This window comes from Galleria mellonella, unplaced genomic scaffold (genome assembly GCF_026898425.1).
Source record: "Galleria mellonella isolate WM207_F2 unplaced genomic scaffold, CSIRO_AGI_GalMel_v1 utg117, whole genome shotgun sequence".
In the NCBI taxonomy this organism is placed as follows: Eukaryota; Metazoa; Arthropoda; class Insecta; order Lepidoptera; family Pyralidae; genus Galleria; species Galleria mellonella.
This window is the reverse complement of record NW_026441980.1, coordinates 7,275,031-7,300,508: the sequence shown is the minus strand read 5'-3', so window position 1 is coordinate 7,300,508 and position 25,478 is coordinate 7,275,031. Positions and strand designations below refer to the sequence as shown.

The 25,478-nt window shown below is 29.2% G+C and overlaps 1 protein-coding gene and 1 long non-coding RNA gene across 16 annotated transcripts in view; both read right to left on the bottom strand.

Annotated features, from left to right (window-relative positions):
• Positions 1-593: 593 nt before the first annotated feature.
• On the bottom strand, positions 594-5,426 carry LOC128201030 (uncharacterized). Its single transcript, XR_008253030.1, has 3 exons — positions 5,065-5,426; positions 1,250-1,385; positions 594-1,136 (listed from the first exon to the last, which is right to left on the bottom strand). It is a non-coding gene; the product is annotated as an uncharacterized LOC128201030 (long non-coding RNA).
• A 2,146-nt stretch (positions 5,427-7,572) lies between these two features.
• LOC113511617 (alaserpin) overlaps positions 7,573-25,478 on the bottom strand; it is a 29,097-nt gene continuing 11,191 nt past the window's right edge. Inside the window, exons 9-11 of one of the 15 annotated variants that reach the window (XR_008253029.1) lie at positions 13,313-13,437; positions 9,799-9,923; positions 7,573-7,668 (exon numbers count right to left, since the gene is read on the bottom strand). Coding sequence is in view for 13 of the 15 variants with exons in the window: in XM_026895277.3 (XP_026751078.2) it covers positions 21,425-21,561 (137 nt within the window). In the remaining 2 variants the exon portion in view is untranslated. Of the gene's footprint in view, positions 7,669-9,035; positions 9,180-9,798; positions 9,924-11,578; positions 11,714-13,312; positions 13,438-16,269; positions 16,390-17,665; positions 17,815-18,549; positions 19,011-19,867; positions 20,174-21,423; positions 21,562-22,936; positions 23,076-23,712; positions 23,941-25,478 lie in introns of those variants that run through there. The other 14 variants (XR_008253024.1, XM_026895277.3, XM_026895282.3 and 11 more) reach the window with 14 other exon arrangements.

Sequence of the window (25,478 nt, the reverse complement as noted above, 5' to 3'; positions counted from 1 at the left end):
CTAGTGTAGCAGGCATCCATAGGCTACAATAACTTTACCTTCAGATAGGCTGTAAGTTATTTGCCACCTTTGTGTTATTAAAAACATTTGTAAAATCAACACGAGAATTGATGAAATATTGCGTATCCTAAACAAAAATACTAAGAATAGAATTAAGATTCTATTCTTTTGTGGATTATTCTAGTTTTTTAAAGATTGTGTCCCACAAAGAAAACCCTTTATTTTGATTTAAAGACTGACTAATTGATATTTTGAAAGATTACTGAACCGATTTTAATATAATTTCTATGCGACTAATCTGTAAACATATCCATTCAGATAAAAAAGATAATTTTCCAAATCGGTTTATAACAGAGTTATGAGGTAACAAAAAAAAAATACAACCGAATACAACCGAGAACCTTCTTCTTTTTGAAATCACTTGAAAATACCAAGTGCCTGTGTGTATATACTCGTACCACGCAGTAAACGTACCAAATATCTATTCTTTATGTTCGGCGTCAGTTAAGGGCAGAAGGTGGTGTCACATAAATCTCTCTATTCGCACTATTAGGTTAGGGCACCGTTTAATTAATTACAAACCTGTAATAGATATAACTCACTGTAATGAAATGAGATTGTTCAGGGGAACCCAGCGATAAAAGAATTTAATAGCTATCATAAAACAAAGAGAGTCAATTATTTCGATTTATACTTTTGGGATTTCTTTTTATTAACTGCATGCTAAAATAATTGTACAGAGGGCAAAAATTCATGTCATTTTTTAAGCATTTATATTAAATAAATAAATATTATAATATAATTTTGGAGGCTTTTTAAATTACTCAGCTCGATTTCGATAATCAGTACAAAGTTATGCAGTATATAAATACATAAAAATTTGTTTTAAAATGTACTAATGAAGATGTTTCATATAGCATTCCATTTGGACAATTTGTTCCATTTTGATATTTGGTGTACTCCTTTTGGACCCCTCAGCAAAAAATTACTCTTCAATTACTTCCATTGCGATATATGCGAGTTAATAATATGTAAAACTGTATCAAATTTCAATTTGATAGCATTAGGAGTTATGTGACAGACGGATGGATAAAGTCGCACCAAAGGATTCCTTTATTTATTTTTGGTATGGAACCCTAAAAACATCATATAACAGTATTAGAAGAAGCAATTATCAGGCGAGAAATTGGCAAATAAAAAATAAATGCCTATAAATACGAATTGACATATTCAATAACACAATACTAACCACGTGACGTTGTCGTATCAAGTCGCATGTATCCACTTAAGGCGGTGTGAATGCGCAGGTGTGTTGAACTTGCCCCGCTATTGTCTGCACTTCTACAGCACTCACTTTACGGGCTAATTGCTTCTCTTTTATACTGCTGCTAACAAGAAAACGCTGTTAAGACTTCTCTGCATTGTTTCTTAATTGAAGTTGTTCCTGTATACTGCAACCTACGTTTGTACTTGTACAAACGGCTGCGGTTTCATTTTCAAAGGAAAATATTCAATAATTAAAGAGGTGCAATTTAAATAGGCATGTCTCGGCTTTGTTGTTGCCTTACTGAGCTTATTTAATTAATTTCTCCTCTATTACCTACTAGCTGTATCTTGTGGCTTCAGACATATGATGTAAATTATTATCTAATTAATATATCTTATGAGTTAATAATAGCATATTTATTTATAAATTGCTCAATTCACTTATTTTCCCAAAACATATAGTGAGTTTAAGGTACATTTTACATATAAAAGAAAATTTACATAACATTTAGAGAATTTAACTAATTTGTCATGTAGATTATCTATGCATTAAGGTTGTTCCAATGAAAACATTCAGACATCTATTTATTAAACATCTGAACTTTCGTCACTACATATAATAAAATCCTAACTGCCTGTACTGTAGAAGATATATATTATATAATATATAATAATATTATATAAGAAAAACTATTACAAGGAGGCTTTATGAACGCAATACAACCCAAAATAACTATTTTTAGAATTGTTGTCTGTTTGCCTATACGTTTGTACACGCTTATCTCAGAAACGGCGTATCCGATTTAAATGCGGTTTTCACTAATGCGTTGCGGTTTGCTCCATTTAATGTTTGTTTTATTTCAATCGGTTCATAAATAAAAAAAATATATCAATATAAAAATCACATATAAACTGCTATAAAAGAACCGATCAGTTAAATTGGCTGAAACTTTATGAAGGTAGGTTATAATATCATATTTTAACTTATAGGATATTTTAAATACCGATTCACGCGGGCAGGGCCGTGGTATGATGTAGATAATATTGTGTTTAACTGACTTTAAAAACGGAGGAGATTCCCAATTCCGTTTTTTTTTTATGTTTGTTACGCTATAACTTCGTCAGTTATAAACCAGTTTGGTTAATTTCTTTTTAAAATAGTTTCATTAGTTTAGTTTTTAAATCAAAATAATTGTTTTGTTACAATTGAAGCCATCTTTTTTGCGAAATAAAAACTATGTTTGAAATATCCACTATAAAAGTATGCACTTTGAATCAAATTGATTAATTTACTTATCATAAAATTCTATCAAAATTATGTATAGACACAGGTTTACGCTTTAGAATAAATTGAAACTCTATCTTCCACTACAGTGTGCTGAACAAAACCTTTCCGCGGCCGGCCATTCTGTCTTCATCTCAAGCGTCAGGATTTCATTTAACTTAGCAAGACAATATAAATCATGACATCGCTCAATACAAAACAATGAGTCTGCCCCATAAAGATAACGGGGCGGTGAAAGGTGGCCGACATTAATCTACGCGTTGTTACGTTTGTTCGTCTGAAAGCGTTCATTAGAACACAAAAGCGTGGTCTATCAGCTAGTTTCCGTAGAGCTATGCCTCAACAAATTGGTGTAGTAATGTGGGTGCGCTCGGACAATGAGAATGGAAGCGAACGGAACCGACGCGACGAGGTCGCTTCTTACATGGAGTAAGTACTAGTCATCGTGCGAAAGGATAGTGCTAAAATGTAAATCGCATTAAAATTATAATTGGATGTTTATACAACAGAAATATAATTAGTCTACTATTTACTCGTGTAAAAGCATCAATTGTGTAATAATGGCACGTTAATGGATCTTTTGTAAAGTATGCAGTTGTTAGATTTTCATCAAGAATGTGTAAACAATTTAATTAATTAAAATAAAAAAAAGATGTGTAGCAGTATTAATGACTAAGTTTTGTATCTACATATTATGTATGTCATTGTATTATGTGAGTCATAATCTATCGAAGAATATGTATTCATGTATGTATATTTATATAATTATAATGTGCAGTAGTCCTCTATTGTATGTGTTGTGATTTTTAAGTGTACGTACGTGTAAATATTTATTTGCAACAATTTTCAATTTTTTACACCGCATAATTAAATTTTTGTTTTGTCAAAGGTTGACTGGGAGAGAATGCTATATAGTATTAAGTCCGCCTTTTGTACCAGATTTTTTTTGTAATGTGGTCAATAAAGAATAAATAAATATGTAATATAAGTATTTTTTTTGCTTATAAAGAATATGAATTTTAATTTCTGCCAACTGCCAACATTAAGTCTCATTAAAACAAAATCACACACAGTTTTTTGTATCGATCAAATTTGAATAAAGGTTTTTGCGATTTATAAATCGGCGTAGAATACTATTGGGACATGATGATGTATTTTTATGAGTATAAACGCTTATATAGATTAGTGCTATTCAGTTTCCAGAATTTGTTTGACTTTAACCTGTTAAAAGTTGGTATCAAGATCAGAATTAAGTTGTCTATTTGCGAAATGGTCAAAGTTTGCAAAGGAACTCCAAGTCTCCAGGTCAGATGAATGACGGCGTAAAGGCAATTATAGATAACACTACTGGAATGTTCCCATTTTAATAGTATTTTATTAGAATATTATTTTATGAGAATTATGTGATGTGTAAGTTACTGAAATAGCAAAGAAGCTGACACCTACTTAATGGAAGGTGGTAAATGTTATCTATAGACATGAATAGTATTTTAAACATTAGAAAATGTAATGTGATGCCAATAGTATCCCTCATGCGTAGGCGTTACTGGGGATTATGGTATCATGCCTCCGTATCCTGTATATTAGTTGTTAGGTCCCACCAATTAAAGCTACTACACGACAGAAAACCGGGTGGTACACAGTTGAATACGAGTTTCAATGAAAGTCTCCCTCTGGTAGTGAATTATTTATATCTAAAATTAATTTAAAATTTTCTCACCTCTGTTTTGTAAGTATCTTAAAATCAATAATAGTTTTATTTTTCATTTATTTTTGTTATGGGCGTTCTGAACCGACCTTGATAATTATTTTTTTATTGAAAGTTTCATGTTGATCAAAAAAAAAAGAAACAAAAAACATACTTAAATGTTTCCAACATTTTAGTCCCTTTTTTACAAGGTACAGAGGAATAACACCTGAGTGCTTAGGAATGGCAACGCATGGGTAGGTATCATGGGCGAAATAGTATATTCTGTTTAGCATATTCTGTTCCATGGTACTGCTCATATCTATAGGTGACGGTTACCATTTTCCATTAGGTGGATCGTCGCCTTGTTTGTCATTCTAAGTTGCATAAAAAAAAAGGATTTTTAATTAGTCAGTTAATTATAAGAATAAATTGACTAGGTATGAGTATTTATTACATTACTCTAACGTATTCTAAAGTAAGTAAGGTTTACACGTCAGCATTAGTTCTATTGACATCATGAGTATGAGTACCTCCAGTATAAATAAATAAAGTAAATACAGCAGTTTGGTGCTGTGTTCAGGATACTAAATATTATAAATAGGGAAGTAACGTTGGGCGTAGGCACCTGCTTCTATCAGAAATACAACTGTATAGGACAAGTAAGTAAATACCTTTAATCTTGTTTACAGACGTATTAGGCATATTAATTTTATTGATCTTCGCTTTTATAGATGATACTGCATGCAACGCACGCACGTCCTGTTTTTGATAAGATTTTCTTAAACGGATCAAATCGAAAAAACAACAGATGAAAAGTGCTTACCGAGGTTTGAAATTGGAAACGCGTTCGTCAGAGTCCGGAAATTATCGTCTGTGGAGAATGGTGGGTGCGGCGGCGGCGCCTGCAGTTGACGGCTCACGTGAGCTCATTATCCTGTCACGTTGCGATTGCCTCAACGAGATGTCACGTCTGGTTGCTTGTACACAGTGGGTATCACTGGTTTCGTCTTATTAACGTTACTAGTTGAAGAATGCACAGTGCCTCGAGTTGTTTGTGTGTAAAATACGTGTGCGCATTACAACGCTGAATGCGGCGTGCGCATTACACCGCTAAATACGTATACCGCATTCGCTTTTTTCTTAAATGAGTGATAATGAAAAGGCAATCTCGCCTGTATTCTAGGCATATGCCGCTAGTATTAGTATGTGTTGTAATGTGTATATGCACACCATAAGAAAAAGATACTATTTTTTTCTATGACTTAATATTATCTACTTAACGAAGGTGGTCTCAGAGTTCTCGACATCAGGCGATAATCACAAGAGAAGTAGCAGTAGTAACATAATAGTAGTGTGCTGAATGCGATATCATATTAATGTTATTCAACCTATTAAACTAACTAGCTGTTTCCCGCGGTGCTGCCCGCGTGAATCGGTATATAAAATATCTTATGAGTTAAAATATGATATATAACCTATCTTCATAAAGTATTAGCCAATTCAACTAATCGGTTTTTTTATAGCATTTTATATGTGATTTTTATATTGACATAACTTTTTTATTTATGAACCGATTGAAATAAAGCAAACATTAAATGTTAAGTGGAGTAAACTGTAACATATTAGTGAAAACTGCATTCAAAGCGGTTAAGCCGTTTTTGAGATTGGCGCCTACAAACGTACAGACAAACGGATATATTGACAAATACAAAAATTAAAAAAAATATATGTTTTTTTATCCTATTGCATTCATAAAGCCCATATATCTTCCATGTACAAACAGCGACCAGTTACGATTTTATTATACGAGTATGTATTGATTGATTGATGATATATAATGCTTGTAAAGATGTTTAGATATTTGTTACTCAATCATGCTTAAACACTTGAACGGATTTAAATAAAATTTGGTACGCGGGTAAGTTATATCTTAATATATAGAACACTTTATATACTTACCGATGCACGCAAACATCTGCAGGAAATAGTATACAAATTTATCGTTCATTATCATCATCATCATCATGGAGACCCATTACCATCAGGGCATGGTCTCAGGATTGTTAGTTTCTAGCGTCTTTAAAAAATCCATTCAGTACTTATTTGACTATTTAAGTTTATAAGACGTGTAATATGTACATTATTTGGTATTTACTATTATTTTTTGTAATATAAAACATTTTACTTATATAAAGGTTGCTGTAGAACGAAAATATCTTGAAAAAGTTATGAAAATGTACAACTTTTTATAAAAGAGGTCAAAGGCGAATACAAAGAAATATTGATTCGTTATACGAAACACATTATGACGCGGTCGATTTAGTATGAAAGGTTAAAAATAATGGTCATATTATATTTCGATCAAGTTGTTGATATTTATAATAATATTTAGAATATTTAGAATTTTGACTGATGTCTTTTTATGCAACTGGGTATGGCCAATAAGCTGACGTTCACCTGGTGGAAAGTGGTATACGGGTATAGACATGAACAGTGCCTTTATGGTCTAACTTCGCTGTGGCTATAACTCTTTTGAAAGACCTAGAGATAGAGTTGTACTTCTTTTTATGGGCACTGGTGTTAGGTTCTCGCGACACCACACCATTGGCCCAGACTAGGAAGTATTCCTATTTCAAATGAGATGCTGTTCTACAAGAGGCTCAATACCAGGCCTGGGATCTCCATATCGGCGATAGAATCAGCGATGGCGTCGATCATCCAGTGTGAAGCAAGCAAACCTGCCTCCATGTGTAAGATGCGAAAAAAATTCGCATCTCATCCTAATCTGCAAATGCGACATCTTCCCGTAGAACAAGGTGGAATTGGACTCATGAGAGGCACCTCGTTCCGCACCAAACAATGATCCGACGATCCTTGATAGACATGAACAATGCCTTTACTAACACAGATTTATGCTGGCACGAATACTTGTATCCGATCATCTAGGGTTACTTTGTAAAAGGCTTGCAGCAAATCGAGCAGTCTTCTGGATTTTCGGAATAGTCTAGTTTTGCTATACTAATCACTACGCACAGTGGTTTAATTAACTGTCAGATTAAAGTACTATCATACTTTTTTATTAGCGAATTCTGAAGTAGGAAAATCAAAGAAACAGACTAATAGAAAATGCATCAAAGTTAAAATATACACCAGATTTTATAACAGATCATCAGTTTTTGCGTGATGCAAGAACAAACAAACAGATAGACAAGTTAAAAGACAAACAATATTTCTAAAAAAATATTATTCTAGATTCAATTGCTTATTGACATAGCACAGTTATAATTTTATTATACTAGTAAGATTTAATACAAATGGTTAATAAAAGATATTATTGATTTTAAAATACATTTTATTAAAATTAAACAAAATTGGGCTTTAATTGACCCCAATTCGTTCTCATCGCTTCCTTTGAGAGTCAAATAACCTGTAAATTAAAAAATATTATTAGTTAAATTGTAAATAAAATACTCTAATAAGAAATTTTAACAAATATTGCCAGCAATGATTTTTAATGATATTTATTTATTTTTTATAATTGTTACGAGTAGCAATGAAATGGAACTTATTTCTCTATACAAAAAAAAAAAAAAGATATTATATATGGTAGATTTAGTTGTAAAATAAGTATAAAAGTCTCTAATTTTTTGCTGCTTTTCAAACATGTATTTTTGAGAAGAATGTTCCATTTCTCTAGTACAAAATTCTTTTAAAATATACCATTGAATTCCATTTCACCTTATATATTACAAATTTTTTAAAAAGGAAATAATTAATGTTTATTAATAAATGTATTTACATTTAAATACTGATTATGCTATTACTAAAATTAAGTTAAATTAAACCATTCATGCATGAATATATGTAGTAGGATTTATGCCTAATATTTAAAAAGATTTCAATATATAATACAAATAGATAGAACAATGTTGAAGAAGCAAACATAGAGTATAATCGTGAATATATTTTTAATAATTCCTTTAGACTCAGCAGGTTTTAATGCTTTATGGATCAACTCTTTCGTTAAATATAATTTAATAAATAAATAAATTAGATTATAATATATCGTTGCCGTTACTGCGTATAAAAATATTTGGCATATATCCTTTTTAAAAAGTTAATTTAAATCAAAAGCCATTTGAATTTCACCATTTGTTATTCCATGCATGCGATATACAAATACACTTTGCAATAGTTAGCATTGTTTAAATAATCATGCTTTAGGTCGTGTCAATGATAACATATTATTACAATATATAGGTATTACTAATAATGTTTTTGTAGACAATATACACATATATAACCTTAGTAGCGTAATATTAGCAAAAGTGCCACGTGTAACAAAGATACAAGTTACCAATATAAGCTTCCATTTATTTTGAATTAAACGTACAATTACAGTAGGTACGGTAAATTATGTGTAATAGAGAGTTTACATACTCATAGAAAATTGGTACTTTTACAGATTTTACAAGTAGAAATGGCTAGAAAAAATGTTTTAAATACTTAGTTTTAATTACATATTATTATATAATAATTTGCCTTGTATTATTTATAGATATTAAAATTAAATTTTGTTGTGAGTTTAAAATTAAATATTAACTATTAAATAACTTTTATGTATTATAATTTGTTTACGGCGACACAATTTCCGAGTAGTTTTATATTAAATTTTCGGAATTTGGTTTTGCATTACAACAATTTTGACTGTATCATTAGAAATGCCTCACACGGTTCCAAACTTAAAACTATCCCTTGATCTCGCGTGCTATGAATTTTGAATAGGTGCATTACATTTTACTTAATTATTATCACTTGACAGATATGCTCCTGAGAACAAATCGACATGATTACTTCTAATCACGAAGACGAATGGATGGTCGGCCACGAATTGCATTTTAGGTATGACGAAAAAAGCTCTCGTCACGACGTGTATAACTGAAATTGTTATATTTATTCTGTTAGTAACTTATTACTTATATGAAAATGTGCAAGGAAAACGTTTTGCGATTACAACATCAATATGTCGGAGCAATAAGTATGCATATCTTAGCGTTCCCCACTTAAGTTTAGGATTTGACATAAGTTTTGCTACTAAATTGCTCGAGCGCTATGTTATCATGGATATAATCAACTCAAAAGGTATAAGTAATATAAACATGAGAATTATTAATAAAATATTTAATGACTAGAAATATAGCATATATATTGTTTATATGAAAATGAAATAGTAAAATTCCTGTGGAAAAGGGAGATAAAGATTTTTATACAAGCGAAGCTAGGCTTATATTTATATTATGATATATTATGGAATAATTGACATTACAGATACGATATGAATAAATGTCTTGACGAATTATGAAATACGCCTATTTATATTTGAATTTTAATGAAACGGATTTACTTTGCAGAATGCTATATACGAGTACGTAACATTCCAGGATTTTTTAGTTTTAAGTTGTATTTTATTTAAGCTAATGTGCACTGACTAGTTTTAATGCAGTTTAATTTTGAAGCTCGTATTAAATGTAAATCATGTAATGTTTTGGAGATTTACCTAAGAGCGGTAAACTCCATTAAAAAGTGTAGTTTGTTCGTTCTTCAAGAAGAAAACGAATGGATGATTAGCGTTGAAGACAGGTGGTCTGGAAATGGTCGCACTCAAAAATGCAACGCCGAATTCTGTAAATAATGTTCAAATTTATTATTTACGTAAAAATGCGTTTGTTATCTCTTGACGCTTTAATGACTCAACCAATGGTCACGAAATTTAGCTACTACTATTTATTTTGGTCAATCAATATCTTTTATTTTTGTGTACGAAGTCACGGGTAAAAACTAATAATACAAGTATATATTGTTATGGTTAAATGAAAAATATAGGGCTGTTGGACAATGAAAATATATCAAATTTAAAGTTGGTAGTATTGGGATGACTCAAGGGCCGCTTCATACGTTCCCCTCTGTTCTTTCTAAATTTATTAAACTTTGGATGCAGTAAACTTTGCGTACAAATGAACATATACAATGTTTATGAAATATACACTTATAAAAATTAAGTTTGTGTTTATGTTTATATATATAATATTTGTACAAAAATAATATATAATAACAAACAAACATAAATAAAAATAAGTTATTAAAAGTTTCATTAGATATACGAGGGGGAAGATATTGATGTTAATATTAAATGTTACGAAACAATGTATAAAAAAAGTTTATGGAAAAGAAAAAGTTTGAAGATTGATTGCGCATTTTAGTACATTTTATTTAGAGAGTGGGATCTACAATCACTCTGCTAAACAGAGGTTTGTCATTGTGACGTAGTTCAAGGTAGAAAGGTCAATCGATTTTGAATTTAGATGGACGAACGAGAGACGCGCCCACATAAAATGCTGAAATAAAGAGATATCATTTTATCCATAAAAACTAAAATTTACTTTAAACATAAATGGATAATATATTTCTTGTTTTCTGTTAAAAGAAATCCGCTCAAAAGAAAAAAGAAAAAAAACATTTCAATAGTCATAATAAGATTGGAAAGAGGACGTTTGATGTTTTTTGTGAATAAGGTTTATCAACCTAGGAGGGATTTTATTTAAAAACAATTATGACATTTACGAAATATAATAAAATATTATAATTACGTAGCAAACCCTATTTCAATTTACTAACAAGAAGTTTTATTGGAGTGCAAAAAAAAAACATTAAGAAAACTTGTAGTTATATCTAATGTTAAAAAGCAAAACAATATAAATATGCTGGTATATGCCTACCATATACCAGCATATTATCTACCACCTAATTGTACTCTGTTTAGATGATATTGTCTGTTTGACGCTTGAAACATACGAGTAGAACATGTATGTCCTATATCTTATGGGATATGAAAAAAAGATGATGACACATCTGAAGTACTAACAATTGTATTTATTCCGCCTACAAATGTTGTCCGTCGGTTTTGCTGTTTGTAATAATTTTATTATGTACGTAATCAGTATCGTATCAGTTACTGTTGCAATACAGTGAAGTATGATATTTACTTTTGATTCATTTTAGAGGTCTAATTATGTTATGTATAGTGTTTTTGGAACAGTAATTAGTAGATGTTAGTATGTATATACATAATTGAATAGTAAAAAAAGGCTATAAAAAGTTTTATCGCTATATATATATATATATATATATATATATATATATTTGTACACGTTGCGAAGCTAATAGTTGCATTGTAAAGCAAAGAGACAATAGAATTATTATTTGTTAACATGAAATATTACCAAAAGTGCATAAAAGATAAAGTTTATACAACAGAAAAGGAATGATTATTGTAGTACATTTTATTTAGTGAGTGGGTTCCACAATCACTCCGTTGAACAGAGGTTTGTCGTTGTGACGTATTTCAAAGTAGAAAGGTCTATCCATCTTGATACTAGGCGGAATAAAGTAAGACTCCCCTGTAATAATGAATTCTGAAATACACAGATATTACTTTATTCATTAGAACTAAAATTTCCTTTAAATTGATATGAATCTATAGTATATCTTCAATTGCTTTTAGAAGAAATAGACAAAACACTTTAATGGTTATAATAGGGTTTGCAAAAAGACGTTGGACATTTTTGTGAATAAGAAGGATAGTTTTTTTTTATATTAAATCAATTACAACATTTAAGAAATATACAAAAATATTATAAATAAATAGTAAATCGTTTTTTAATTAATAATAAATAATTAAACTAATTTTTCCTGCAATAAATACTCTTGATATATGATCAAGGGTATTTATTGCAGGAAAAATTAGTTCATTTTATAAATAATAAATACCAAAAATAGGTGTAACAAATGCTAAAAGGCAAAACTATATAACTATGCTGGTATATGCCTATATTGTATTATAATAAATAGTGTACTATTTAGATGATATTGTACTTTAAACCTATTTGTTAACCTGTAATTTTAATTTAATAGTTTTTATAATATTAACGATTTACGTAGATACTATTATAAACTAAATTTATAATAATTTTGACGTAAATCTAATTTAGTTCATATTGGTCCTTAGAATGAGATTCCGCTGTAAAATCAAAAGGAAATTTTAATTTTAGAGATAGCTTTAGAGAAATGGTGCATCAGAATTGACCCCATTGTCTACATATTACTTGAAATATAGATGTAATAACATGTGTCTTATATACTATTGAAAACGGAAAACAAGATATCGACCCATTTAAGGAAAGTGATAACTATTGCCTATAAATGTTGACCATCGGTTTTGCTATTTGTACCAATGATTTGACCTTGTCACTGATTTACGGAATTCTTGTATTGCCCTAATCTGCGAGTAACGTTTTAAAAATAACCTTTTAAGGGATGCAGCGCTTTAAGTGTTAAAAGTTTTAAAGATGTTTTATGTAGTCATATGTAAATGATTGAAATTAAATTGTTTTTATCCCGGTATAGTGTTTCTATGAGACAATGTGCAATCGAAACCTACGTAGATAAAGTAGTTGGTAGTTGCTTGGTCAAAAAGTATATTCGAATGAGTATTAGCTAATATTAAAGCAGGAGTTATTATAAATACGTTTATAGTTATTGCATTTACTAGTATATACAGAGATTAATAGAAATAAGTAAATTAGAGAACTGTTAAGCTCCTTTAGCTGGTAAAACATAAATAAATTATTCTACCATAAGCAACAAGCAAAAATATGATATATATTCATATTAAAATCAGTACACAAACATTGGGCACACAAATTGTAATTTTTGGATATTTTACATTATATTCATTATTAAGATGTAGTCTAACTTAATAGTGAATATTTCAATATTAAGAGAAACTATATGTTTTTCCTAAGTTTTAATATAATTAAAAATATTTTTTAATGAACAATGCTGCATCACTAATTGGATATTTTTAAAATATCCAGAATGCTATATAATGTCTTAGATACTCTTTAGTTTTAAGTCGTATTTCATTTATGTTAATGTGTACTGACTGGTTTTCAATGCAACTTAATTTTCAAGCTTGTAATAAATGTAATTCATTAAACGTATTGGAGATTTACCTAAGAGTAGTAAACTCCATTGAAAAGTGTAGTTTGTTCATTCTTCAAGAAGAAAACGAATGGATGATTAGCATTGAAGATAGGTGGTCTGGAAATGGTCGCACTAAAAGGTACAACGCCGAATTCTGTAAATAATGTTTATGGATAGAGAGCAAATCATAAAAAAAACACTGGTATTATTACAAAGTGTCAATATTCTTACTAATATTGTAAACAAAAAAGTATGTTTGTTATCTCTTGGCATTTTAATGACTCAACCAATGGTCATGAAATTTAGCTACTACTTTTTGTTCTGATCAATCAATATATCCCGATCATGTGGATGAAGTCACGGATAAAAACTAATAATACAAGTATTTAGTGATGGTTAAATAAAAAATTAAGGGCTGTTGGATAATGAAAATATATCAAAGTCACTATATTGGACAATTCGCTTAAAGTTGGTAGCATTGGGATGATTCAAGGAGCACTTCGTACTTTCCTCTGTACATTCTAAATTTACTTTGGACGACTTTGGACGCAGTAAACTTTGTGACAGTATGGTTTTGCCGGGATTAGTTTACACCAACAGATGAATGCCTGCTGTGTTTATTAACTATATACTTATAAAAAAATAAGTTTATGCTTATGTTTATATATAATGTTTATAGAAAAATAATGTAGGTATTTTAATTAATAAAAATTGTCGTAATATTAAGAATACTTTTTTTTTAATTTTAATACAAAATATAGTTGAAATTAGTTCTGTGTATAAATCCTGCCTAATATTTTAGACATATAGGTCAAATGGTAAATAACGGAAAGTTAAAGCGGTCAAAAAAGATTTTTATACTACACAGTATTGGTTTAGAAATAAAACTAGAGTCTTAGACCTACAACAAAGTAATTAGTAGTAGTAACAACAAATATAACTAAAAATAAGTTGTCAAAAGTTTCATTGGTTGTAACGAGGGCGAAGACATAACTTACATTCTAAATAAAAATAATAATGTTATTGTAAATTATTAATGTGAAATGTTGCTAAAAACTGCACAATAAATGATTATTGTAGTACATTTTATTTAATGAATGGGTTCCACAATCACTCCGTTGAATAGAGGTTTGTTGTTGTGACGTAGTTCAAAGTAGAAAAGTCTATCGATTTTGAATTAAGGTGTATATACGAATGAGAGACGAACCTTCACGAAATGCTGAAATAAAGTGATATCATTTTACTAACAGGGAGTTTTATTGCAGTGCAATAAATAAATATTAAAAATACTCGTATATACCTACGAAAAAGAAAAGATCTATCGATGTTGATACTAGGTGGAATGAAGGGAGACTTCCCTTTAATAACGTATTCTGAAATACACAGATACTATTTTATTCATAAAAAGTAAATTGTCCTTTAAAATTAAACTGTTAGTGTATTATTTGTTTTTTTTTTAGGAGAATTTCTCTCAACCTTTCAATAATTAAAATAGGATTTGCAAGAAGACAATTAATGTTTTTGTGAATAAAGATAGATTTTTTTTTATTTTAAAACAGTTATGACTTTTTTTTTAAATACACAATCGGGATTTAGCCTGTTGAAGTTTTAATACTGGCTGCTGACGCTGAGGTTTTTTTAGAACAATGTATTATTTTTAAGTTTGTTCTGTGTCAGATTTTTATAAGACATGTATTTTCTCACTAAACTTATTATTTTATATCTCAAATATATATATGTTTTATTACTGCATCTTGCTATTTACAACATAGCCCGATGTAAATTAATATCAAAAATAGGTATAAATAATATAAATATGCTCGTATATGCCTACCATGTATTCTAATTGTACCCTATTTAGATGATATTGTCTTTCTGTCGCTTGAAACATACGAGTAGAACATGTATGTTCTATGCCTCATTGGATATAAAGAACAAGATGACGACACATTTGAAATACTGACAATAGAACCTACTCCGCCTACAAATGTCATCGGTTTTACTATTTGTAGTAATTTTATTACGTAGGTACTTATTCTTATTAGTTAATGTATGTAACATTATAGTTAAGTATTTAGAAAATTATATCATAATATCAGCTCTTAATCGTCTACTGCTAAACATAAGCCTCACACTTGGGGGGGTTTTACCAGTAGTTGTCATGCTTGGCAGGCCAATTGGCAACCGTTATGCTTTAGAGATGTTTTAAGAGAGATGCTGCTGCCCATCCCTCGCCCCCTTAGTCGTCTCTTACCACACTCACGGGAAAGGAAGGGGTAGCGTATTCTATCGTATTTCGTAGCGTATTCTACAATTATTACTTCTCTCAATTATTGCTTAGTCTTACACAATTATTACTATACTGGGACCTCATGGTCCCGGCATAGTAATAATTGTGTAAGACTAAGCAATAGTAGTAAGTAAGTATATATATAACTTGATGTGTAAAAATAAGTTACAAAGAGTTTCATTAGAGAATGGTTAATGTGAAATGTTGCATAAATAGATGAAGTTTATGTAAAATGTAATGTATAATAATTGCCATGTGGCTCCGGCATACAACGAGCCACTTTTTTCATTCCTGTGGGAGGGATGGGCAGCAGCGTCCCTCTAAAAACATCACTAAAGACTAACTGCATTTGCTAACCCGCCTGCCAAGCGTCGCAACTATTTTTAAAATTACCTTTTTTATTTTATTTTTACAATCACTCCGACAAACAGAGGTTAGTTGTTGTGACGCTATACAAAGTTAAAAGATCTATCTCGATTTTGAATCTAGGCAGAACGAAGTAAAATAAGGAATCGAGTTCATAAAATTCTGAAATATATAAATATTCTTTAATATTTTTTTTTTTAATTAAGGCAATCAGTCTTTTACGATAATAATAGAATATTATACGTATGTTACAAATTTTTGTCAATTTTGGCGGTATGGCAGTTTAAGAACAGTCATCAGCTGTTAATAATATCATAGTACAAGTTTTACCTAGTTTGAGATTAGACGATGCTGTATAATATGTCTAGTGGTATTTTGTTTTATACCACGAAGGTGGCAACAAGCACACAACCCGTCTGATGGTGAACGGTCACTGTGGAATATGGACGCCTGCAACATTAGGTTTTATTATTATTAAATACATTTCTATTTATTAACATATTATATTACATATATTGTAGGTTAAATTTGAACACGATTGATTTGACTGGCATATGTAAAAAAAATAAGGGTGTAATCATATAAATCATCAAAAAACATGTAAGGTAGTTCTAATAATATATTTAGATATGTAAATGTAAAAATATTTGGACATTTAATAGATTAGTCTGGATTTAGTTATGTACACAAAAAGTAGTAAGTGAGTCCCAATTGTGAATTTAAAATACTGAATAATTGCTAAAAACTAATTTTTATAAATGGCAAGTTATACTAATTTTAAATAATGCCTAATCGTACTAAAATACTAAAAGTGAAAGTTTATAAAGATATTTTGCATTTTTAGATGTGTGTTATTTAATTACGAGTAATTGTCATCTCAGCGTCTATGGGAGCAAGGATTTGAATGAAATTTAGTACATATATTGATCGTATCCGAGATTCACACGTATAGGATATTTTTTACCTTAATTCATGCTACAAGATATAGCTACATCTATATAAATAAAGTTCATTTGCCAAATATATATAAGTGTATCACTTCAGAACGACTGCAGTTGGTTAATTATTTTTTTGTTGTATTAGCAACTGTTAGGATAAGATTGTATAAAAGAAAATTTGAGTTAAAAATCTAAATATATAAAAGGGGATGAGTTTAGTGAGTGGGAAAATTTAGAAAATGTATTCATGAAAGAAAATGCTCTGAATTAGTACACCCGTGCGAAGCCAAAGCGGACAGCTTGTATATAAATCGAGACTGCGAGTATTTTTTTTTAGTTATAAGCTCATTGTAACCGAATGGAGAAAGATTTGTAAATCTATTTTAAAAGTTTTACAATTCAGAGTTGAAGCAATGTTACGCTATACTAATAGTGTGTTTGTACAAATATATTAGTAATTTCCCATTTAGGATTGCCAGATGCCACGTATTTTACAGCTTACTCCATTTATTACCTATACCGAAATCCAGGATATATTACGAATACCAGGGTTGGCACATGTACTTGTACATTCTCTCTAGCTTTCTGTCACTCTTCGACTTTAGAATCTTGTAGTGCAATGTGAATTCAATTTTATTGTTGGAGGAATAAATATTTTCAAGCAGCCATAACATTGTATAAAAATTACATCCGAAAAAATTTAAGTTATAATGACAACTCTTAAATAAAGAAGCAGCAACTGGCAACCCTATTTGCATATTATTTTTTAATAGTAAGTAGGTAATTACTTTAAAATTGAACATTTACATTTACAAAGCGGGTTCTACAAATACTCCATTAAATAGAGGTATTTCTTTGTGTTTAAGTTCGAAGTAAAAAGGTCTATTCACTACAATAGAAGGTGCAATGTATAAACTCGTAGCTACAGCTCCAAATTCTGAAAGAAAAAATATGTAAATACTAATGACATTTCTTGTTGGTACACAAATCAATAATATCTATCCAGCTAAACTGAGCACTTTATCTAAAAAAAAAATGAGTCAACATAATTGAAAAATAAATTAGGTTCATAATTATTTAGCACTTTTCTTGAGATGTCATAAAAGTTGTCACTTATATTTAGTATGTGTGTATTGTAACAATAATTCTTTATATTTTTGTATGTATGAAATTAAAGTATTTAGTCTTCTAGCCTAATGTGGAAAGATTTGATTTTTTGTTTGTAATGGATAAATTCAAATAATACCTAATCGATTTTAAAAAATCTTCCATCTATAGACAACGTCAATTATCAACGTTACTCGTTCGTCGTAGGTTGTATTTTATTTGAAAAACAATTAGGAATCTTTTATTATAAGATACTTCAAGTACTAAATTTAAATTTCACACAATTAGTGAATACAATATGTTTTACTTCTTTCTTTTTATCGGATTAAAAATATTTTATCCTTTAAGATACAGCAAACAATACATATTTATAAATTTTCATTAAAATCTGTTAAGCATTAATAACGAATATTGCGACGCGGGATTTTTATATATTAATATATGTGATAGACGTGATAGGTAAACTAATCTGTCATTTGTAGGTTGTTTCATAAAATTATTTATATTGATACACATACATACATATTTTAAATTAAGGAAATAGTTATAAAATGAAAAAAAAGTATAATAATATAATACATATATATTTAATAATAACATATTATTTAACTACATAAATTAAATAAGTTATTTTTAATGTCAAGTTATATAATCTCATAGTCAAAATTTTCTTAAATAGTTAAAGGTACTTTTATAGAAATAATTTAAGTAATTAAATTTAAATAATATAATTTAAAATTAAATTAAAATTACTTATACATACAAATAGATAGATAAATTAGACATATCAAAATTTATAATCTAAACTTTAATTTTCACTGATTTTAAGCAGTTATTAAATTCGAGCTTTCATTGCAAAAAATGCTAAATTAATCTACGATTATTATTATGATATTTATGTAACAGGTGGTTGCACAAATGCACCGTTAAAGAGAAGTGTATCTTTGTAGTTAAGTTCGAAGTAGAAAGGTCTGTCCATGGAAATAATTGGTAATACGATACCACCCACTACCAAACTTACGAATCCTGAAAATTAAATTTTTTATTCTGTATATCCTATTAATAAATATGAAAGTTTGTAACGATGAACGGACAGATGGATGGATTTCAAGTATAAACTACTAAAAGGATTTGAATAAAATTTAATACAGGGGAGGTTATATTTTAACTTAGAGAATACTTTATGTACTGATTCATGCGGGCGAAGACATGAAATACAGCTAGTTATAATATTTGTTAGTAATAATTTTCATATTCTTGTATTAACTATTAAGGTTTTTTTTTTATATTTTATAATACGTTAATTAAAATAGTAGTTGCATTTACATAAAAGGTAACTGTCTCTCTTTTATAACAAAATTGTTATAAATTCGAAAAAAGAGGCTAGAAATAAGCAATGTTACCGAATTTAGTAATTTTTAGATTTGTTGTCTTTCAATTTATTTTTTATATTCGAATGAAATAGTTAAAAAATGGCAACAAAACTTAAACTAGCTGTACTTGTGATTTCATTTAAGTGTCTTCTATTACAATTGAATTATGCTGACAAATAAAAAAGAAAAAAAAAAAGATTGTAAATAACCTAGGTTATTTGAGGTTTTTGGCATGCACGCCAAGAGTCTGGCCGTAATGCCCAAAAATAGATTAACACTGGCAAAAGAGAAGACTTGAGAGGGAGGAGTTCAGTGTATTGGATAAACCAAATGTGAGCTATCATTAACATTGCTGAAATTGTTCTTGTTGCTGTAAATAGAAATACGGATGGTGGAATATCTGAAGTTCACGAGGTCACTAATCGTCATTGGAATAAGGAGAGGGGGAGGGGGGGAGGGAGAAGTGTGATAAAGCTTAATGTACATTTTGAATACAAATAAAAGAACCGGTTTATATGAAATTAAAAATAATGTTATATTCTTAATGTGCTTTGTGAATATAGTAGTACAAATTGTTTGTGAAATCTGCTAATGGTAATTTATTTTGGTTTCATTTTAAAACGTTAATCATATCTAACTAATTATAAGGTAACATTATTAATGTATGTAAGTAATAATTATTTGTCTACTCGACGGCGGGTTGCACATAGACTCCGCTAAATAGTGCATGATCAATGTGTCTAAGTTGAAAGTAAAATGGTCGGTCTATTTCTAGCACAGGAATCCAAATACCAGAACGATTTTCGATCATTATTTCTGTAAATATAAAAGAATAAAAAGTATCATCAACAGGGATTATATAATACTAAAACTGTTTAATTACGCGTTGAAAGAGTTATGTTTAATTTAAAAAATGCACAAAGATTAATACTTTATGCATTTATAATATTATACGAAAATGTGAATGTAGATAACTCTTTTCAGAGGTAGATATATAAGATATGCTACTGTTATATGCTATAGTTCATTAATCGGTATCCAATATTTTTTTTCTCAGAAAAATATTTTATATTACCTAAAAGTAAAAAAATAATTTAAAATCTTTGAAAAAAGAACAACGTGTATTTGTATCTTCGGGACTTCGTTATAATAGCTGTGTATATACCTTATACTGTGCAGTAATTAATATGAAATAAGTGAATAAAGTTTATTTTTATTATACTACTGAGGTAAAGGTCTGAGGTAAACAGGCATACGGGTCACCTGATGATAACCGGTTCCGGTAGCCTATGAACGCCTGCAATAGCAGAGGCATCAATATAATAATAGGTAAATAAACGGTTTTATCGCTAGGGCAATCTCTTACAACAACTTTTGGTTAAAGGAAAGCAAATAGATATTGTTGTTTACGAATATTTAATTTTAATTTCTTTTTTATTTTAATTAGCAAATTAAGTTTAGAATTCAATGTTGTCTTTTAGATGCCGTACGTTTTTGATAATTTTGCAGCCGAATAATACAATTAGTAATTACTATTTGATAAAATTAGTATTTACTATTCGAATAACAAAATCTTTCAGATTCGCTACTAAGCTTACTACCGCTACTAAGAATGCAAAGGAATATTAATGACAGTCATGTTGTTTACTTCCATATTACGTCATCATATATTTCAGATCGTTTTTTAACTAGATAAAAATATAATAAGTATTTAGCAAATTTTATGCATAATTAACAATATTTTATTTTGTCAGATAATTGCAGAACACTTTTAAGGCCCTATTCACCTTGATACAACTGGATTCTTAAAGTTTGAATTGAATATATTTCTATTTATATGCTGTATCTATTTTTTTTATTATAATTATGTAATTCTTTGTATACATTAAATTATAAATAGGTATGGAAACACAGAAGGAGAATTATTAGTTATTAAATTTTTAACGGTACTAGGTCTGACACAGGCACCATCTACCATATATTTATGACAAACATAAAAGTTAGTGATTGCAGTTAATTACTATTATTAATTGGATATCTATATCTTTTAGTATGAAATACTTAACATTATTTTGTATTAGGTTCCATAAATACACCATTAAAGAGTGGGTAGCTCTTGTGTTTTAGTACGAAATAAAAAGGCTTATCAGCGAAAAATTTCGGTTTCTTTTTAGGAGCAAAGGACGAACCAAAAGAGTAAAATGCTGAAAAAGAGGAAGGTAGAAATAAATATTATATTAGATTTGTAATATAAAATCATCATCATCATTTCAGCCATTATTTGTCCACTGACTATACTGACATAGGCCTTCCCCATGGACTGCCATAAGGAACGGCCCTGAGCCACCTGTATGCACTGAACTTAAGGTACTAGATAATGATATAATAAGTTTTTTTGCATAATTGCATAATTAATAATATTTTATTTTGTCAGATAATTGCAGACCACTTTTAAGGCCCTAAGTCTATGCTGATAGCATTAAATAAATCATTTTTTCTATATTGTCTTTTGTAAAATATAGTAAGTTCTGTCAAACATATTACAAATTAATTTGTAATCATTTATGGGAAAATTATCTTACAGATCGCAATAATAATTAATGTATATATATCCTTTTTTGAAAAAATTATAGATGCGGATTTAATAAGAGTAGGTATTTAATTTGTTTTGCGACAGATACATTTGGACCTGTAGGTCTATCTTAAATAAAAAAGATAAATATTAGTAGATAGTAGTAGAGCCTTACTAGCTTCAAGGTAGATTTGTTGAAATTCGGAAATATTTGAAAATAAATTTTAATAAAAAATATATGTAACCTATGTAGGTTTTATATACCCAAAGGCACTTCTGTTGTCTGTCCCTATTTCAATGTCGATGGGTATAGAGCGGTGATGAGGGCGGTAACGCATACTGCAGGCCTAAAGGGGGACGGTAAGAGACCCAGAAAAAAAAACGGGGGTTGTGTAGAGGCTTGGGGGGTGATTTATTGATCTTGAAGTAATAGTGGTTTTTGAGTAGGTGAAAAAATGGGGGCGCTAAAAAATAATTTATTCTCAAAGTAAGTTTAATTTCAAAGTAGACAAAATAAGTTTGGGAACCCCTTGCTCTATAGCGTAATGTGAAATACGATCTAAATGGGTAGATACCAAATTCTGTGTTTTGACTACTGACATTTCGTATTTAATAAATAAGTATTTTATACTTCTATAAAATATTTTAGAATATTTATTCCATGATAAATACTCTAAAGTATTTTATTCCAATATATCGTATCAATACATATCGAAACTCGTAAATATTAGAATGAAACATTCAACTTTGATACAACCCGATTTTTTAAGTTTGAATTTAATGTATTTCTATTTTTATATGCTGTGTCTATTTTTTATTTAAATATAATTATGTACATTTTTGTGTAAATTACATTATAAATAGGCATGAAAACACAGGAGGAGGGTTATTAGTTGTTCAATTTTGAACGTTACTAGGTCTGGCGCCATCTACCATGTATTTATGACAAACATAGAAGTTAATAATTGCAGCTAATTCTTATTATTATATCTTCTTTTCATACTTAACTTTATTTTATATTAGGTTTCACAAATACACCATTAAAAAGTAGGTAGTTCTTGTGTTTTAATACGAAATAAAAAGGCTTATCAGCGAAAAATTCAGGTTTCTTTTTAGGAAAAAAGGATGAACCATCATTGAAAAATGCTGAAAAAGAGGAAGGTAGAAATAAATATTATATTGGAATTATAACATAAAATCATCATCATTTCAGCCATTATCCGTCCACTGACCACACGGACATAGGCTTTTCCCATGGACTGCCTTCATAAAGAACAGCCCTGAGCCACCTGTATGCACTGAACATAAGGTACTAGATAAAAATATAATAAGTTTTTTTTTTGCATAATTGCATAATTAATAATATTTTATTTTGTCAGATAATTGCAGACCACTTTTAAGGCCCTAAGTCTATGCTGATAGCATTAAATAAATCATTTTTTCTATATTGTCTTTTGTAAAAATATAATAAGTTCTGTCAAACATATTACAAATTAATTTGTAATCATTTATGGGAAAATTATCTCACATATCGCAATAATAATTAATGTATGTATATCCTTTTTTGATAAAATTATAGATGCGGATTTAATAAGAGTAGATTTAATTTGTTACGCGACAACCCGATTTTTTAAGTTTGAATTTAATGTATTTCTATTTTTATATGCTGTGTCTATTTTTTATTTAAATATAATTATGTACATTTTTGTGTAAATTACATTATAAATAGGCATGAAAACACAGGAGGAGGGTTATTAGTTGTTCAATTTTGAACGTTACTAGGTCTGGCGCCATCTACCATGTATTTATGACAAACATAGAAGTTAATAATTGCAGCTAATTCTTATTATTATATCTTCTTTTCATACTTAACTTTATTTTATATTAGGTTTCACAAATACACCATTAAAAAGTAGGTAGTTCTTGTGTTTTAATACGAAATAAAAAGGCTTATCAGCGAAAAATTCAGGTTTCTTTTTAGGAAAAAGGGATGAACCAACTTCGAAAAATGCTGAAAAAGAGGAAGGTAGAAATACATTGGAAAAAATAATTTAAATATACAAGTATAACAGAATTGTAACGTAAATTGGAAAGATTTGTCAATGAATAAGTTATTCGCTAATGTTTACTTTTAAATTATAATATATTAACCGTAAAATGAAATGATTTCTAAATTCTAATAGCACTGTTAGGTAGTGCGCCGTCAAAACAATCGCTAAATAATAATAATCGCGGAATGTCAAAAGTACTGGCAAAGAATTTAATGATTCACATAATATGATTATTTTTGGTTGCTTTGATATAATGCTGCACTAAATAAGGTAATATTATTATTCCTTGGTTTTGCGATAAGTCGGTCTATCGAACTATTATAAACGGAACAGCTTGGTGGATTGATTATTATATTTGAATTTTATTAAGAATTATTTAAAATATTTAAATTCATTGGATTTTTATAACGAAGAAAAATTATGTTTAAGAAAAAAATCACACATCCAGATAAAGCAATTAAGTTTATTTTATTATGTATTATTATTTTTATGTATTATGACTCAAATGTTGTACAGAACTTGTACAGAATATTGCAGCTCAAGGGGTCTTTATCTGTAGTATTTGTAATAAAAGTATTATGTTTAGGTAAAAAAACAATCACGAAATATTTGAATGTTTACATATAAAAGATAACCTTTTGACATTGGAATGTCAATACTTCATATTGATAAATCGTTTGACCTTGGGCTCGTCTTCAGTAACACCTTCTATATTTAGTTTTATATTACTAGAAGGGTAAATGCGCTAGTTTGTTTGAAAGTGATGATCATCGCCTATAGATATGAACAATACTATACCAGGGAGAAACTGTATAAAAGTTATTTTCTTGGGTACCTTTGCTTTAATCATTTTTTGCTGTGACTATGTTTTGATTTGAAGGGCAAATATGGCAGCGAAATTACACGAAATGGTGGCATATACCATGCTCCTAAGGAATGGTTACGCATGATGTTCAGGATGCTGTACATGTCTATAGGTGACGGTTATCACTTCACATCATCAGGCGAGCTACCTGCTTCTATGCTTTTCAAAATCATAGAAATATTATATTATTTCTCTCTCTCTCTCTCTCTTTCTCTCTCTCATAAAAAACTATATATTTAATAAAATACATTACATTATGTGGGTTTTAGCATTAGGCAATTGTTAGCTCGTCTGGTGATTAAAGAGTTTCAAAGATGAACAAGCTGCTTGTCGCACACGTTAAGCTTCTTGGTAAATTTATATTATTTTTAATTTTTATAAATTTTGCATTTTCATTTGCATTGCATTTATTATTATATCTGCGTTAAGAAATTACTCAATTAAACATATATACAATAAATTACGATTGAATCAAAATAGAACGCTTCAATATCTTCTAATATTTCTGTATACGCAAAAGGAAAAATTGGCTGATGAGCTTACATGTGAAGTCGCTGGACTCACGAAATTTTGAACAGAAATTTTTGACACAGCTCGTATTCTAAGTACTTTCAATGTTTAGTTTACTAAATA